A 12,016-nucleotide genomic window follows, 5' to 3' on the forward strand; every position below is an offset into this window, starting at 1 on the left:
CAGTTATATATTTATACATTTATTTCCAATAATGATAGGTTTGGTCCTCCATATGAAATAACGAGGCCCCAGAAAACTACAAAAAGATCAAAGTGGTCCAAGTGGCAGGGGGACTCTGTCTTTGTGTGTCTGTCAGGCTGTGATAAGCTACAGACATCACCCCCAGCGTTCCTCTAACAAGTCAGGATGACATGTTTTCTCCTGAGGGACACGACTTCAACCATATACAACAGGACAATTTGTCCAAAACGTCTGCCTCAATGCACTCTGGGTACAAAATAAAAACATACTTTTACTTTGACAAACAACTAGTTTAGATCTTCTCATCCAGGTTTAAACTGCAGTGTGTGGGACAACATGACATGTTCATACCAAAACATCCATCAGCTGAACTGACAGATTTATAATCTGTGTAGGGTTTGTTCTTTGCTTTTTTTGTTTCAAAATAAAATCACAAAAAGAAAACAATCATGTTTTTTTGTTTTTCTGTTTTCAAAATCTAAATGAAAACTGTAAAATCAAAGTCCAGTGTGTGATTTTTTTCTTCATTTATCTAAATCTAAAATAAAACCATGTAGTGATACCTGAAGTCACCAAAGAAGTGTTTCTAGTGACTGAAAGACATAAAGAGAAACCATTCCTAAAGATATTGGCAATGGTTACACTCAAACCCGATTCTGCATGAAGACCAGGATTCAGAGACCTCTGGTTTCAGAGAGAACGATAGCTGGTGTTGTGTACACGATCAGCCAAACCGCAGCAAAGACCTGTGTTTTCACACAAAATCAGTAGTGTGTAAACGGGGCCTAAATAGACCTTGTGCTCAGTGAATGTGTAATGTGCCAGGAGTTAAGGCCATGAAAATTTCTGCCAGAAAGTAACAAACGGTGTAACAAGATAAAAACTTTGCCTTGATTTAACATTTTAACTGTTGAAATAATAAAAAAGACATAGCCCATTTTTCACTATTGCAATTGTCATATTTTTAGTTCATTTTTAAAACCTAAACAAAAAAATAACAGAAAACCAACGGATTTTTCTTTTTTTCTTGTTTTATTTCGAAGCAAAAAGTTGGACTCCTCCAAGGTTGCCCTTAGTCACTGATTCTGTTCATAACTTTTATGGACAGAATTTCTAGGAGCAGCCAAGGTGTTGAGGGGATCTGTTTTGGTGACCTTAGGATCACTTCTCTGCTTTGTGCGGATGATGTGGTCCTGTTGGCTTCATCAGATCCTGATCTCCAGCTCTCACTGGAGTGGTTCACAGCTGAGTGTGAAGCGGCCGGGATGAGGATCAGTGCCTCCAAATCTGAGACCATGGTCTTGAGACGGAAAAGGGTAGGGTGCTTCCTCCGGGTCAGGGAGGAGGTCCTGCCCCAAGTGGAGGAGTTTAAGTATCTCAGGGTCTTGTTCACAAATGAGGGAAGAATGGAGTGGGAGATCAACAGGTGGATTGGTGCTGCAGTGATGCAGGCGTTGTACCGGTCTGTTATGATGAAGCGAGAGCTGAGTCAGAAAGTGAAGCTCTCGGTTTACCGGTCAGTCTATGTTCCTACCCTCATCTATGGTCACGAGCTTTGGGTAGTGACCAAAAGAACGAGATCGCGGATACAAGTGGCCAAAATGAGTTTCCTCTGCAGGGTGTCTGGGTTCTCCCTTAAGCTGGAAACATACTCCCTCCGAACTGCCGACGTTGGCACGGTTTGTCGCAGTTTCATGATGAAAATTACGTCACCGGGCTTTGCAGCGTCGTCTCAGCCGCCCCTTTTGGCACAACCCGCCGGCAGAACTTTTTACACCCCTCCCGCGACGACGGTAATGTGTGATTGGTCTGAAGTTCGTGGGCGTGTTTGCTTGTGCTGAAAGCACTTGGACACTCAAAAGAAAAGTAAACTTGCTTCTAGAGCCGACTGTTGAAGCAGAGTTTAATAAAGAAAGTTTAACCGAGAAAAACTCATGACGTGTTAGTTTGTGCTGAAAGCGCTTTTAAACGCTGCCTTTAGTTCAACCGCTTGGTAAAAAAAAGGTGGGGGGCCCTCACTCCCAGAGCCGACAGTTAACAGGAAGCAGAGTTTTATAAAGATAGTCAAACCGTGAAAAACTCATGAATGGAGATTAAACAGATGTTGTGCACGGAGGAATCTGACTGATAAAAACTGTGGAGTTTTAACCAGGACAGATGTGGATAAATATGTTGGGTGAGTGTTGAGTCTGACTTTTTTTTCTGCATTAGCGGTGAGAAACTCCATGCAGTGACGTATGCTGCAGCGGGTGGGGTTTCCCAGGAGCTTGGTGCGGTGTGTCTCTGGGGCTATGAAAGGTGTGTGCGAAAATGACTGCCGAACAACACGCCTCCTGGTGAGGTGTTCCTGGCACGTCCCAGTGGGAGGAGGCCCAGAGGAAGACCCAGGACACACTGGACGGACTATGTTTCTCAGCTGGTCTGGGAACTTATTGGGATTCCCCCAGAGGAGCTGGCCCAAGTGGCTGGGGAGAGGGAAGTCTGGGTCTCTGCTCAGGCTGCTGCCCCCGAGACCCGATTCCGGATAAGAGGAACAAAACGGACGGAGGGATAAAAAAAAGAAAAAAACAAAGAACAAACCATGGACAGATTGTTTATGATCAACACAAGTTAGTGTGTTTACTCTGGTGTTTTAGAAGCCAACACTGCAACTGACAGAAATGTGTAAACACACATTATTTGGACTACTAACCATTGAAGACTTCGTTGAACTCTCCTGGCGGAGCATGGATGACAAAGTTGGCTGCTATGCGTACCTGCACACAAAGACACAAAGTTTCATTTAAGTGTGTTTGCTGCTGTTATAATGTAGTTTTTAACAGTACATTTTAAAAAGTTAACACATTTTAACATTTCAGCTTTTTGGTGAAAATACATTTAGTGACACCCCGGGATCAAACCTTATCTTATCAACCTTACTGTAATCTTATATATTATAACAAAACTAAATCATTTTGTTCTAAAACTTGTTCAAATGCAGCTGAAACTTGGTGGTGCTGCTTTCTCTGAGAACAGGGCCTGGAAGGGGAGAGGCAGTCAGCCCAGAAGTTGATCACGTTTACAGCCTGCAGCCAACAGAGGGGGTGAGGTGGCTGTGTGAACGCTCTGGAGGGTGGAGGAGAGTTGTTCAGCCTCTCAGTCAGCCTGCAGCACAAGCAAGCAGTCATTTCTCTCTTCACTTTACTTCTCTTCTGCTGCACTAAACAGTACTTCCTGTTTCCAGGTCACATGTCTAACTGACAGCGGGACGACAGCCCCTCCCTCCCCCGCTTGGTTTACAACCATATAAGGACATAAAAATGTGCTGAGGCCCGTAGTACACAACATTTCTCACCCCAGCTCTGTATCTCTCCACCACCCCATCGTTGGCAGGGTGTGGTGGATCAGCTGGGGTCCCACTACTCTCACAAGCGAGTGTTTCATGAACAATGTTCGTGTTTGTGTGGGAATGTGTGTGTGTGTGTGTGTGTGTGTGTGTCTGTCCCATGGGCCCTTATTAGCAGAGTGTGTAAATACACATGTGCTCTGGTAATCTCTCAGAGCAGCAGATTGATTTCTGCTAATGAGTGATGCTAAGAGAAATGAAGGCGCTCAGGAGGGGGTTGTTGTGTGAGTGTGTGATTTTTATTTGCATGGAAGCCCCTGCTATAACATCATTATGACCCACTCACAAAAAACTATTTCAACACACAGTAAAATAAAGGTGTTTTCAGTGCACTGATCACATTTTGCCAAACAGCTGGAGGAAACCGGCATTTGTTTATGATGAGAAATCCCTGTGGAGAAGTCATTTACTCTGGATCTCCCACGCTGCTCGCTCAGGACGGCAGCATAAATCAAATATACAATCTAAAAGAGTTTTTCTACACTATTCATCAAAGCTGCAGTCAAAAATACATTGCTATCTAGTTAACTCACAGCAGCTCAGAGCAAAACAGCACTCTAATCACTGTTCCTATAAAAAACCCTTCATCAGTCCACCCAGATCAGACTATGTTCTTTGAGAAAACTACACACAGTCATGTTAAGGAATAAACAGACATTAAATGTGGGTTTTAATTTGATGAGTCGTGTTTGTTAAATCTGAGGCCATGGTCCTCAGTCAGAAAAGGGTGGACTGTCTCTCTGGGCTGGGATAGCCACATCGAGAGGAACCAGTTCATCTGGTTAAGGACGCCACCTGGACGCCTCTCTAGAACGGTTGTCTGGGCATGTCCGGGAGGAGACCCAGGACACTCTGGAGACACTTACAACTGGTCTGGAAACACCTTGGAGCTCTCCCAAAAGATCTGAGAGGTGGCTGGGGAAAGAGAGGTCTGGATCTCTCTGCACAAGCTGCTACAGATTCTGGAACAACCAGCTGATAAAGGATGGATGTTTACTGTCCTGTTCCTATCTAAACCTGATCTGTTCATTTCCCCACACAGATGCAGCTCCAAAATGTTCTTTGAGCCAAAAACACAATAAATGCTTTCAAGATATACACAAGGGGCCTTCTTACCACATTGTTTAACACCCACTGCTATTATGTCCCTGAGCATCCAAAGGAGACAAGTAACAAAGCCATAACAGCTTATGTAATAAATGGGTAGTACTGCAGCTCAGACGTGTGATGCAATGAGAAATATGTGTGAACAGTTAAGTCACAGGATTGTGGAATGGCAGGTGTGTAACAGAAGTTATCTGCATTGCTCCAAGTTAATGAGTTACCCTCCATGTCTCTTGTTCAGCCATGCTGGTTAAACAATAATACCACACATGGTTGTGAGAGGTAGTGTTGGGCAGTATACCGTTTTGTACCGAACACCGGTTTTTATTTTTGTTATATGAATTTTCTGAATACCGACATACCGGTTTAAATAGCCTGAACACGCGCGGAACGTTTCGTCATGGACACCAGTGAACTGTTTCCCGGGGGACACATTTCCTCAAAGCACCGCTATGTCCGTTAGCATGCTAACGTAATTGTTGGAGCAGTTTGTTGCAGTGGCGGGTGGCTATTCTGCTGCTTATATTGGCTGTATCCAAAACGACAGGCCGGGTCCTCCGGAGGACCCAGACTACCCGGTCGCGGAGGGCCGGGTCCTTGGTAGACCGGGAAGACCGGAAAAAAAGAGGCTGTGAATTTGGACGGTCTAGCCTCCCCTCCTTACCCCGGTGTACGTCATGTCACCTAGCAACTGTGATGATGCTAAACAAGCAAACTTAAATCAGAACTAGAAAAATATCAATATAATAGCATTATTAATTTCACAAAACTGTAAAATTAACTTAAAGGTAACATTTGAAGAACTAATTGACCTGCTGTAGGTGCATGTTTATTTCACGTTTTTTTTGATAAAAATAATATTTAAAAACATGTCTATACAAACGATAAATGTATTAGAATTACAACCGCTAATTTTTTTAATTTCCATATCACCATATTTTTATTTAAAACGTATTCTTTTCTCTCGCTTCGTCCGCCATTACTAGCTTAAACAAATCTCCGGTCGGGCCGCAATGCATTATGGGATATGCTGGACCGGGAAGGATCCATCAGACCTGTCCTTCAAATCGGGGAAAAGGAAGGACGTATTTGTCGGCCGCATCGCAGGAGTCTTCGGTTTTGGACGTCCTCCGTCGCGGCGCTGTGACGKATGCGGCCGATGAATTCGGCCTTCGGAGGACCCGTCCTGCCATTTTGGACACAGCCATTGACTGACGTAAAAAAAAACAACCAACGAATGGACGAATAGATGGTCCTTTACAAAAGGCTGAAAGCATTAGCCCTGTTTCCATAACCATGTGAAAAGCTGGTAAGAGGTGTTTGTCTTGGTTTTTATTGATATTGTCTATTACAGCCAAATATCAGTTCATCTGTTTAAAGGATGTGGCTCAAGAACATGTGCAGTTTATTCAGAGGCAGCTTTTCTAAGTTATGCTTCGGTATAGCCAGAAGCAGTTCTCTGCTAACAGCACTTCCTAACAAGTAGTAAAGGTTAAATCGCTGTCTTTACAACCATGTAAAAAACAAGCAAAGCGCAACTAAACTGACAGGAAGTTTAACTCTCCACTATGGCTGCAAAATATGTCGCAAATTTATCGTCACTGCCTAACAGCCTGTATACAATAAGCACATCGAAAAAAAACTGCATTAAATGTTTGGCTCAAATGTTTGAATTTGTGTTTTGTCAGCTTCAGTTTGATAAACAAAACAAACCAGAGACACCTCATCAAATCACAACTACTTGAGTGCAGAAAATGTTGGACAACTGCAATGAGAGAATTTACAGTTGGATTTAGATTTTGCTAATGTTTATGTAAAATTTTTACTTATTTTCAGATGTTTTTCTTTATTTATTTACAAAAACCTGACAGTAAGAAAGAGTTTTATTGCAGGTTTTTCTGACATCGTGCAGTCCTGCTCTCCACATGATCTGATCCAGTTTCAATATAGTCTATTAATAGAGTTTCTGTTCAGTGGGAACCCTTTACTGTACTGGATACCTGAATACTACTCTCACAGCCAAACAATAACATAGATAAATAATATACAACTACCCAGTAACTAAAATCTTGCGGTAACCCATTTTTCTTGTTTTATTTCTCACTAAAACACAAAGCAAATATTTCAAACTAAAAATTATCACATCAACCATTTTTTCTGAACAGTTTTTTGGTATTCTGACTGCAGACCAGTTAAATTAGCCATGTACCGTAGTTAAAAGGATTCTGGTTTTAAGATCTAGAAACCACTCAAATCTTGTCACAACTGAAGGTTTGTGCAGGTATAATTACAGGACTACTACATGAGTAGATGTCTAACATATCTCAAACTGCATCTCGAAGTAACAGGCAGCAAACAGAGAGCTATCATTAAAAAACAGAGTAAAATTCTGCTTTGATCATGCCAAGTTCTCCAAAAAGATTAATAGAGAATAAAAGCAGTTTTCCCTAAATTAGCAGCAAAAATAAAACTTTACATGTCCAAGCTAATATGCATTAATAAATCTTTGTTACATGGTTAAAATTTGACAACTACATTAGCATAAATTGTGGTGCCACTGTAAAGCAGTATGCATTTTAAACAAAACATCTTTATCTCTGTGGTAAAGATGCAGAATTCATTTTTAGAAGGTGGTGTCTGGGGACCTGAGGTTTAGCCATGAGCTAACCAAAAAAAACTAATTGTGAGCCAAGAACCACACAAAGAACATGGGAAACCGGCACCCCTGCAGTGTGGGATTCTTGTGTCTATGAGCTCTTTGGGCCTAGACACCAGCTGGTCCCTATTCTCTCTACTTGCTCACTGTATATTCATCCTCATATTACCCAACAGCCCGTCCCTGCGAGAGACACAGCGTCCCACCCATAAGCCCGTAGCACAGCCTCTGCCTTTAATCCCAAATGATACCCACTAATGATGAAAACACAGTGCTCCTAATCCTTATCATGCCAGTCCAGATTCATAAAACTAGAATGAGGGGTGGAAAAAAGGCCCAGGGGGCATTAAAATCTAATGCAAAGTCATTGGTGTCCAAGAAAAAAACAACAGTATGATGAGAGTGTAGACTGGAGCTCAGGAGGGAGTGTAAAATAACTGCCCTATGAAAGTAATGGCTTTTAAAAATATGACACCGTTTCTACCTTCTTAATATAAAATACCAAAACTTTTTTTTGTAAATTCCCATACTTACATGCATAATTGTATGTTGATTGGTCAAGCAAACTGAACATTATTGCAGCAACCACAGTGATAAACCTGCAGATGCTTTGCTGAGGCAGGAGCTTCTGCTACGATGTGTTCTTCTTCAGACATGCACCACAAAGAAGGTGATCTGTTTGAGTCTCAGCTTCCGTAACTTCCTCTGAATGTCTGCAGCACTCTCAATTTCTGCTTTAGAAATTAAATTAAAAGACCAACCACACACAACTTCAACTACTGAGTCCTCTAACATGAAGAAGAATTCACAACATTCAACCCGACAGTTCGAAAGCAAACATAAAGGTTCTTAGAACTGCTCCATAGAGCATAACCATCATAATCATAACTATCAGACTCAGAGTCCAGAGAACTGTTTGATTCACTTGTATACAGCGGGTAAAATAAGTATTGAACACGTCACCATTTTTCTCAGTAAATATATTACTAGAGGTGCTAATGACATGAAATTTTCACCAGATGTCGGTAACAACCCAAGTGATCCATACATACAAAGAAATCAAACCATAAATGTCCAGAAATGAAGTTATTTGTAATAATGTGGAATGGCACAGGGAAAAAGTATTGAACACACTTACTGAAATTTATCTAATACTTTGTACAAAAGTCTTTGTTGTCAATGACAGCTTCAAGACGCCTCCTGTATGGAGAAACTAGTGGCATGCATTGCTCAGGTGTGATTTTGGCCCATTCTTCCACACAAACAGTCTTCAAATCTTGAAGGTTTCGTGGACCTCTTCTGTGAACTCTGATCTTTAGTTCTTTCCATAGATTTTCTGTTGGATTCAGGTCAGGTGATTGGCTGGGCCATTCCAGCAGCTTTAGTTTCTTTCTCTGAAACCAACTGAGAGTTTCCTTGGCTTTGTGTTTGGGCTCATTGTCTTACTGAAATGTCCAGCCACGTTTCATCTTCATCATCCTGGTAGATGGAAGCAGATTTTTATCAATAATGTCTCTGTACATTTTTCCACTCATCCTTCCTTCAATTATTTGAAGTTTGCCAGTACCATATGCTGAAAAACAGCCCCACACCATGATGTTCCCACCTCCAAACTTCACTGTTGGTATGGTGTTTTTGGGCTGATGTGCAGTGCCATTTGACCTCCAAACATGATGTGTATTCTGGCATCCAAACAGTTCAATGTTGGTCTCATCTGACCAGACTATGTTCTCCCAGTATTTCACAGGCTTGTTTAAATGTTGTGCAGCAAACTTTAAAGGAGCTTCAACATGCTGTTTCTTCAGCAGTGGAGTCTTGCGTGGTGAGCGTGCATACAGGCCATGGTGGTTCAGTGCATTACTTATTGTTTTCTTTGAAACAATCGTACCTGCTAATTCCAGGTCTTTCTGAAGCTCTCCACAAGTGGTCCTTGGCTCTTGGACAACTCTTCTGATAATTCTTTTCACTCCTCTATCAGAAATCTTGTGAGGAGCACCTGGTCGAGGTCGGTTTATGGTGAAATGATGTTCTTTCCACTTCTGAATTATGGCCCCAACAGTGCTCACTGGAACCTTCAGAAGTTTAGACATTCTTCTGTAACCGATGCCATCATTATGCTTTGCAACAATAAGGTTGTGAAGGTCTTGAGAGAGCTCTTTACTTTTACCCATCATCAGATGGTTCTTGTGTGATACCTGGCCATCATTTGGGACTGAACCAGCTGATATTAACTTGCACTGACAAGGGGCAGGCTTGCTTTCTAATTACTGAGAGAGTTCAGCTGGTGTCTTGGCTTTCCATGCCTTTTTACACCTCCCTTTCTTCATGTGTTCAATACTTTTTCCCTGTGCCATTCCACATTATTACAAATAACTTTATTTCTGACATTTATGGTTTGATTTCTTTGTATGTATGGATCACTTGGGTTGTTACCAACATCTGGTGAAAATTTCATGTCATTAGCACCTCTAGTAATATATTTACTGAGAAAAATGGTGACGTGTTCAATACTTATTTTACCCGCTGTATTGTACAAATGAATAGTAGTAGTGACTCTACACTAAAGTACATCATTCAATAATCAGTACACAACTTGGTCAAATACTCTGCAAGTTTAAGCAGTGTCAGGTTGCTCCAGACCTTTACACAATACATCCTTAAACATGCAGACCTCCCAGTCTGAAACTACCCATGTCTGCATTCAACTTCCTAAAATCTACAAACAAAACTGAGCTCTAAAGCTCTTGCCTCCGACTTCTGACAAACTAGTTGTGGCCTTTGGACACGTCCAGACAGGACTCTGCATTCTTCAGCTGAGGGGGTTTCAGCTGCAGAATATGCACTCAACACAGCCTCATGCTTCCTCATTAGACTGAGTGAACAGCAGAGCTTGAGCAAGTAACCTGGTATTATAATTGCAGAGTATTTGTGTCAGTCTGATGTTTGACCTACAAAAAACTAACAAACAGGGTTGTTTTTATGAAAGTGGCTTGTTTTTCACTCACTTTTAAAACCATGAAAAAGTTTATTTGAGTCTCTGTTGTAATCTTTACTGCATGTCACTGCATGCTTTTTATTTAGCTTCCTCGTTCATCTCCTGTTACATCAGGTGTGTTCAAGCTGCACATTTGCTGGGCATCTTGTACTTTACTCTATTGAAAAAAAATCAAGGTACAGGTACTGTAGAACGTTGTACAAAGTCATCTTCATAAAAACATTAACTTGGAATTAAAACTTGTGCAGAAGGCAGAATATTTCTACCAAAACTACAAACTAAACCCTATTTCTTGTACATTTAGGAGACAAGCCGCAACTCTGTTCATCAGATCAATAATTCAAGTCTTAGTATGAATGACTAAATAATAAGAATGACAGGTAAAAGATAAAAGTGACTTATTATTTGACCTGAAACAAAGGAAGTGCCAGCGAGCAGACTGAGTAGTAGCAGTTTCCTGTAGAGCTTGTGTGGTTTCTTTGCTGCAGTCAGGAAGCTGACGGGCCATAGCCCAAATTACTTAAAAATTCTCCGAGCCTTTGTCGGTGTCTGCTGCAGTGATGCTGCTGTTAAATAATTTTCAAACGACAGAACCCTCTTAGTGACTCCCAGTCAGAGCTTTCAGCTCCTTCTTGTAATCGCAAACTGAGGCTGACAGCCACAAATAAAGGAAACTCCACTCCTCCTGCAACACATTTAGTACTGCCAAAGAAAGCTTTTAAAATACAATTTTTAATTCAGACCCTGTCTTACTATCAAAGTACAATTCTGTATTATCTATTAGCAAAAAAAATTAAATAAAATCACTTAGAATATCCTAATGTCAGATAATAGACTGGATTCCTAAAGAAGTAGGTTTGAAGCATCATTTACCTTCACTGAACCAGTCAGATAAACTTAAATCAAACCATTCAGTGACATCTAAAACTAAACCAAAACTATTTAACGGGAAAAAGTTGGGCAAAATGACTTTCTGAATCAGGGACGAGCAGTGATATTTATATATTTGCAGTCCTACTAAAATGGAGTAATTCAAAGATTTAATACATAATTTTCATTGTCGCTTTTTTTCTTCTTTTTTTTTTACATCGGCACTTAGTAGCAACATGCAAAGCTGTTACTTTAGAATTATGTTTCAGCTGGGAATCTATCTTTTTTTAAACATCTACCACAACCCTCTCCCAAAAAAACTCAGTATTTATCTGCACTCATAAGGATTATAATATCATGGGGGAACTCAGTTTCACTGTTTTAATAAGTGCCCCCTCCCCATTGAGTCACTCACTGCACATCCCACTCATGTGGTCAGAACCCCTCTGTGGGAAATATCAAGTGAGGGTTCCCAGATAATCTCCAAAAGTTATAAAATGTAAAACAAAAAAGTGCCAATTATTTTCTCTATAATTACTAGCGGTGTAAGAAAATATCGATACATTGAAATATCACGATATTTCATTTCCCAATACTGTATCGATATTCTAAAACCCTGTACTGATTTTTTATTAAGGTTTAAAATGTCAACTTTCCTGCCAGCCGTTCATTTTTATGTTATAGTTCAGCCTCTGACCACTAGTTGGCAGCAGTGAGCCAGCCATTTGGCTCCTCTACCTCTTGAGCGCCAGAGAGTAAGAGAGCATTAGTATTGTGAGTAAACATTAGCTTCATGCTCCGATAGCTGAATCTGAGCGGAAAAGACCAACACCTTCTGCTTTCTAAGCTGAGGTAAGGTTACAAACAGTTACTTATTTGTCAGAATGTCTGTATTTTAAGCCAAATTAAGTAGGGGTGTCCCGATCCGATATCAATATCGGATATCGGTCCGATATCAGCCAAAAAACGAGTATCGGATTTTATC

The 12,016-nt window shown here is 41.0% G+C and overlaps 1 protein-coding gene across 1 annotated transcript in view; it reads right to left on the minus strand.

Moving 5' to 3' along the window:
• The window catches only part of LOC106530899 (F-actin-capping protein subunit alpha-2), a gene marked incomplete at its 5' end in the record, with an annotated part of 37,596 nt that overhangs the window by 15,525 nt on the left and 10,055 nt on the right, over positions 1-12,016 (minus strand). The window contains 1 exon segment of the mRNA XM_014026627.1: positions 2,714-2,777. Within this exon segment, the coding sequence (XP_013882081.1) occupies positions 2,714-2,777 (64 nt within the window).

Source organism: Austrofundulus limnaeus, unplaced genomic scaffold (assembly GCF_001266775.1).
Source record: "Austrofundulus limnaeus strain Quisiro unplaced genomic scaffold, Austrofundulus_limnaeus-1.0 Scaffold573, whole genome shotgun sequence".
In the NCBI taxonomy this organism is placed as follows: domain Eukaryota; kingdom Metazoa; phylum Chordata; class Actinopteri; order Cyprinodontiformes; family Rivulidae; genus Austrofundulus; species Austrofundulus limnaeus.